Source organism: Solanum stenotomum, chromosome 1, assembly GCF_019186545.1.
Source record: "Solanum stenotomum isolate F172 chromosome 1, ASM1918654v1, whole genome shotgun sequence".
NCBI classification, from domain to species: Eukaryota; Viridiplantae; Streptophyta; class Magnoliopsida; order Solanales; family Solanaceae; genus Solanum; species Solanum stenotomum.
In genome coordinates this window covers 7,875,843-7,882,636 of record NC_064282.1, presented here as the reverse complement: position 1 = coordinate 7,882,636, position 6,794 = coordinate 7,875,843, and the positions used below count along the sequence as shown (strand labels likewise).

Below are 6,794 nucleotides of genomic sequence, written 5' to 3'. Positions count from 1 at the left end.
AAAAGGTAAAAATGATTTAGTGGTGCGTAGTGACTGCTCAGCCTTTCTGACAGACATGTGCAATCTGTGTATTCTCACCGAATTGTTTTCCCATCCCAAAGCACGTTTCTGTTTGTTTTTTTTTTTACTATAAAGTAATAAAACTTGCAAAGTAATTGATTAAAGCTAAGTTTTGTCATAGACCTAGTTTACATTATAGTTGATTTTAAATACTATTAAATAACTTCTTATAATATTTCCGATAAAAACTAAAAGAAAATTGCATCAACGGACCAGACTGAGAATTCTGTTCATAGGAATCATCAATTATTACGAATAAATAACAAACCCACCATATGAGAATCCAATGCTAACAAATAGTATACTACAGTCAAATCTCATTGTAAAAATTTATTTAAACTTATATGATAAAATATAATTATAAAAAGCATATAATATAATAAAAAATACAATTATTTATTATAATAAAATATTAGTATAAAGAAGTTTGACGATCTGTATATCTAATCCTATTTTCTTAGCAGGTTGTCAGCCATTCAAATAAATAGTGCCAAAGTACATTAAAATAAATTTTTGAGCAGTATAAAATTCTTGGTAGTCACATGTGACCCACTACTATAATTTACAAAACAAAATCTTGAAATCAATATTTGTTCTTTTTTGCCAGAGGTGTATTAAAATGTCATAATGACATTTGGGGTTACATGAAAAATGATTTATTAGTACCAACAAATCACTAATTAACGACAAAATGTAGCTGCCAGATATGCTTAAAAAAACACTACTTAAATTTAAGTGAAGACAATTAGAAATAGTATAAAAATGGTGCAAAAAAATGACAAAGCTACCCTCACCTGTAATAATTTAATGCAAGGAAAATGATTATCTAATGAAAACAAGAAAGTCTTCATGAATTGACTATACAAGTCAAATTAAAAAATGTCACTCTCAAAAGAGTTTTAACTTCTACTAAAATTTACTAAGATAAAAAATGTAGTACCATTAAAATCCGTTAATATGTAAGTTAAATTTTACAATAATTTTTTCTCATTAGATTATTTTATCCTGTCATATATATTAGTAGAGGATAAAATAATTCGATAAGATATCTCAAAATTATTATCTTTATCCCGCCAAGTAGACGATTCCTCAATGTCACTCTCTAGTTTCCATCGAAGAAACAGTAGCCTGGAGATATGGTTTGTTTCCAAAAATACTTGGACTAGATTTTTCATATTTTAAATTTCTATCCAGAAATGTGTATAGAGAAGTCACATGGGGATTCCTCAGTAAAGATAGGGGACACGTAAAAGAATAAAATGAAATTATTGAAACCAGAAAAAGGTATTTAGTACCATAAATACAACAACATGCTCCTGGTTATGTATTCCTCTTCAAGAAAAAGTTTCTATTTCTTTCATTTTTTTTCAAATATAAAATAAAATGAAGGAGTGAAAAAAATTAAAAATTAAAGCTGCTAATTCCTCATCTTTCACCATGGAAAAAAAAAAAAGAGACCATGAACAAGGGCTTTTCCAGTTTACTATCCATTGTCAGTAACTTTGAGAAAAATGTTCTTTTATCACATTTTATTATTATGGACTTAAAAGGAAAGCAAGCCACATAAAATGAAATAGAGGAAGTAATATTTTTGGATACTATAATAATTCTTCTTTTTTTTAAAACTTTTTTTTTTTTTTTTTGGCATTTTTTTGATACACACAACAGCAAGCTGAGCTTTTTTTTGAAAAATACTAAACACAAATATATAATCCTCCTATACAAATGTCTCTCTCTCTCTTCACTCCTGGCTAGGAACAAAACTAACAAAATACAATTCAAATCCTTCACAACTCTCTAGCAAAAGGTTCTCCAAAACAAACAAAAAATAAAAGGTAATAATGACAGACAAAACCAAATGACAACTAACATATACCTCTCTGTCTGTCTTCCATGAACTGAATCTTTCAAGCACTTCCACTCCATCACACTTAATAAATTTTAAAACCTGCACAACCAATTCAATTGCCATTGTGATGACAAAGTACACATAATAACAAATTCAACTATGAAAAAATTAAGCATTTGATTAATGTGTGTAAATACAACTAGTAATTAAAAAAGGACTCACCAATATTATAGATTTTACTGAGAATTGTTTGGATCATCTTCGTCGCTATCTGTAGGTTGAGGTTGATGTTGTTGTTGCTGGTGATGATCCAATGAGTGACTTTGTTGATGATCCGAATTCATATTCAAACCACCTCTTGAATACGCATTAAGAGCGGCTAACATGCCCAAATTAGTTTCAGACATTCCCAACCCAAGATGTTGAGATGGTTGTTGTTGCTGCTGCATTAGCATTGAGCCTAGTTGCAATGGATTTCCTCTCCCACTTTGAAATTCTAGATTTGGTGGGATATTAAACCTAGGCATGAAATGTAATGGTGCTTGAATAGTGTTTGAGCTACCCATAGGGAAAGGCCACATTTGAGACTCCAGTGTTGCAGTTCCTGATGTGCTTGCCATGGGAGCGGATAAAGTCTGTCCGCTCCCACTAGCCGTGACCGGTAGCATCCAGAACGGGCTGCCCGTAGTTCCACTGGTGGGCGGTGGTGCCACCGCCCATAATCCAGTGGCTGGCATCATGTTAGTATGCCGAAGCATATTAGACGATTGTCCAGCTACACCTTCTTGGGAATTAGGCTTATTAGTCAATTGCGATGAATTTCCTTTGAATTGCTTATTCGAAGGTGAACTAGATCCTCCAGAAGCTTCTCCTTGTTGATTACTTGAACCTTCCTCTTTGAACAAATCCTCTCGGTATCTTTTCCGAAGGTAATTATCCGCCCCTTCTTGTCCACCTCCACCACCAGTACCATCGCCGCCACCACTACCTCCAGGTATTGAGTCCGCGATTGGATTTTGGGTCAGAAGGTGAGTATTATGATGAAACCCTAGCATGTGCGAGAATCCTTCTTCAAAAGGATGAGGGGTATGATGAGCAGCGGCTAAAGCTAAAGCGCTGTGAAAAGAATGAGGAGCTGACTTAGAAGGAGGAGCTGAGAGAGTGGAGCCGCTGCTACGGAGGGATATGTTCAGAGTTGAAAAGTTGGCTGGGATTGTGCCGGTGCCAGTGGCAGCGATGATGGCTGGCTCGGCTTGCTGTAAGAGCCATTCGATAGTTTCTCCGTCGGACTTATGGCCTAATTCTCTGGTCAATTGAAAAACCCTAGCTGCACAGGCGGCTGGCATTCGGATGCGCCGCCCTCTCCCGTCAACTTTGGTGTGCCGATCCTTTGTTTGTCGCTTCGGTGGCGGCTGTAGCTGTTGTTGCACATGTTGTGTTTGTTGTATTGCCAGCTGCTGCTGAGGCTGAGATTTCTTATTTGGGTCAACTAAGGAGTCCGATCTAGTGGCAATTGCAAGAGAAGCGTCCACTAGATGAGGTGGCTGCTGCTGCTGCGGTGGAGTAGGCGATGAAGTAGAAGGAGAAGCACTAGTAGCAGTAGGACTAGCAGAATTAGTAATTGGAGCTTGTGCAGAAGGCTGGATAGAAATAGAGGTCATAAAAGGAACAGATGATCTCCCATGTTGTTGTTGAAGCTGCTGCTGGTGGTGATGGTGCTGGGAGAGTAGCTGGTACTGATGCTGGTGCTGGTGGTGTAGAGGTGGAGAAGGGGTGGTGTTATTGGTGGTAGTTTGTTGTTTACTATTGCTATTAGTATTGTTGTTTTGTAAATCAGTGAGTTCCATAATTTTGGGTTTTTTTAGGAGAGAGAGAGAGAGAGAGAGTGTGGTGGCCTGGACCTGGGTTGGAATGTGGGGTGGGTGGGGTAATCAAGAATTTTGTTGGTGGGTTCAAGAAAACTGATGTATCTTTATCTGCCTTTTATTTTATTTTCCTTCTTCTGTCTGATGATTTGTTTTCTAACTTCTCAACCCCATCTCCATCTCTTCTCTTCTATTCTTCCCAAACTCAAAAAGAAAGAGAAAAAAAGAGAGAGAAACACAAGTAATTTTTTTTAAAAATAAAATCTTTAATTTGCAGAATTATAGAAAAACAGAGAGAAGTATTTGATAAGGTGGGGGCTAACTTGAAGTAAGAGTTATTGTGGGGTTCATTAGATTTTTCTCTGATTGACTCTTGTTTTCTTCCCAGTAAGAAATAACAACAGAGAGAGAGAGAAGCAGATGAGGACCTGAATAGGAGAAAAAAAAAGTATTCTGGAGTTTGATAAAGGTGTTGGGAAGAGGGGGTGGGGGTTGGAAGCATTGTTCTTAAAAATAGATGTTTTTTATTAAATTAAAAAAATAGGATGGGAAATTAAAAGATTTTATTTTTTTAAAATATTATTTACTGTTATATTTTAACTTGTTATACTAAATAATTAGTAACCAACAAGTTAGTCAGAAGTCTCGAGTTTGATTTTTAATATGAAATTTTTTGGCGTGAATTTCAATGTAGATATCAAACATCGTGATTTAGGTATTCAACCAAAAAAAAAAAAGTACGAGTAGTTTCTTACTAATGTAAATTTTAATGTAGGTATCAAACATCAAAATTTGAGAAAAAAAAAAAGTAATGAGTAGTTTTTTCTGTTGCATTGGAGTTATTATCTTTTAAAGTATCTTATATATTTGTGATCGTTGGAGACATTAATTTCATCTAGACAATTCAAAAATAATAAAGGTTTGTAAATTTAATATGTAATAAATATATAGATATAAAACTAAACTAACCTTAAATTTATAGTGTAATTCTCTAAACCCCTTTCACCCTCATTTCCTAGAGTTTAATTAAAGAATATTGTGAAATGCTTTAGTGGTGAAGGCATGAAAAAAATTCATTTTTTTTCTTAACTATTGCATGCATTTGAAGGTGATGGGGGTAGAAATATCATGTTTTAGTAATTTATTAGACACACACTCACAATTTAATTAGCACTACTACTTTTTATTCTCTATAGATCAATCTTAAACTTTACGACAGAAATTTTTTGTTAGAAAATTGATACAAAGATTGTCGTCATTATCCTCCACGTAGCTAGGTGCCCCACCAGAAATTATTTTACGATAGGCATGAAAAATGCTAAAGAAAATACAAATGGCCACATCTTTGTTTTATATATATATGAACGCACAAATTAATCTACGTACGATAATTAATCACATACCACATTATTTCTAGCAAGCAATAGGGGGTTAAGTCATATAGAGTTGTGCTAAATGTTTGACGATCCAAACATTTTCTTATATACCTATAATGTCTGTGTATATCTCATACTATTTGAAATATTACGTACTTATGTAAAAATTTGACTAGATTGATAACCATTTTTTTGAGCGATAATTGTCATAATTTGATAGAGAACATTAACGGTATTCTTTTTGCCAAATTGTATCTCCGTAGTTGTAGTTGCCTCATTTATATACTTACTTTATTTACTCTCAATGTTAGTAATATTGATAATAAAATATTTATTCTCTTTTTTTTCTAATTTCATTCTTACTGGTTTAGTTAGTGAAATATTAATTACTTGAGACGCTTAATAGATACTTAGATAGTGAATATAATTATGATTAATGATTATCAAAGTGAGTTTTTATAATTACACTCAGTTTTTAATATGAAACTGAGTGTAAAGTATATATGCCATGTTCCTCAACTCAATTAATTACTATAGGTTGTTTTTTTACATCATGATTGCAGTATATAACATAATCATAGCAATTGGTAACAGGTGTTACACTGCGAATGGATAGCACCCTCTTTAATTATGGGTGTATTAGTATAGCATTATCTTCTCCATTTGCTTAACCCAAAACTAATTAAGTAAGACACTGAGATTAATTGTATTTCAAGCATATTGTTCCAAGTTTAAAACATCATTAAATGTGTATAAATTTTGTCCAGAGTAGCAGATATAGACATGAAAATTTTATTATTTTTTTCGTTTATTTTTGGGGGGTTGGGGAGCATCAGTAAAGCATCAAATGCAGTAGGACAACTCATACCAACCTAACCCCACATTTCTTACTAATTATAAAAAAAAAACATTTGTATATTTATTTATTTTGTTTGTTTGGAATTTTTCGGAAATCCTTCTTAAAAAATGAACTGTAATTTTGGAAAAAAAGAAAGTATAAACAAACATTGATTGCAATATAACTTTCTTTCGTCAAATATTAATGAATTGTTGACACTTTTGTTATAGTCTAAATTTCAAAATGAATGAATTTTTTTCAAAGTTAAAAAATATATTCATTATATTATTTCTTTTAATGGATTTTCAGCTATTTTGAAATCTCAAATAATGAAAAGAGTTTGGGAAGATTTTAAAAAATAATATTGACAAATCACCCTTTATTAATGTCATTTTTTGGGACTTTTTTTATATATATTATATGATTTTAATTCATAACACTATTTCGAAAGTAATACTTCAAAAAACTATTATGGTCATGGATGGACAAATTTTTTGTGTAGTATGGCTTTTTATTAATTGCTTAATGTATAATTCAATATTTGTACTTTAAATTAGTAATTCATTAAACTGATGTAAAAACTTTTTCGATTTGATTGACTTTACTCCTTATCTTATACCTACTAAAAGTCTTTAATTCTTGACTGTAAAAAATATAAATCAAAAAAGCCAATAAATATATATATATATTTTAAAGTTTGTAATACTTAATAATGAGGCAGACAAGTCCCATCTGGACCCAGTCATATATCTACCATTAATTAAATTAAATATTAAAAAAAAGATAATATAAACTAAGCATAAAAA

The 6,794-nt window shown here is 32.2% G+C and overlaps 1 protein-coding gene across 1 annotated transcript; it reads right to left on the bottom strand.

The window, feature by feature from the left end:
• Positions 1-1,704: 1,704 nt before the first annotated feature.
• LOC125877082 (transcription factor TCP8-like) lies at positions 1,705-4,199 on the bottom strand. Its single transcript, XM_049558401.1, has 2 exons — positions 2,132-4,199; positions 1,705-2,008 (listed from the first exon to the last, which is right to left on the bottom strand). The coding sequence occupies exon 1, from the start codon at positions 3,754-3,756 to the stop codon at positions 2,146-2,148; it is 1,611 nt and encodes a 536-aa protein (XP_049414358.1). The 5' UTR covers positions 3,757-4,199; the 3' UTR covers positions 1,705-2,008; positions 2,132-2,145.
• Between the last annotated feature and the right edge of the window lie 2,595 nt (positions 4,200-6,794).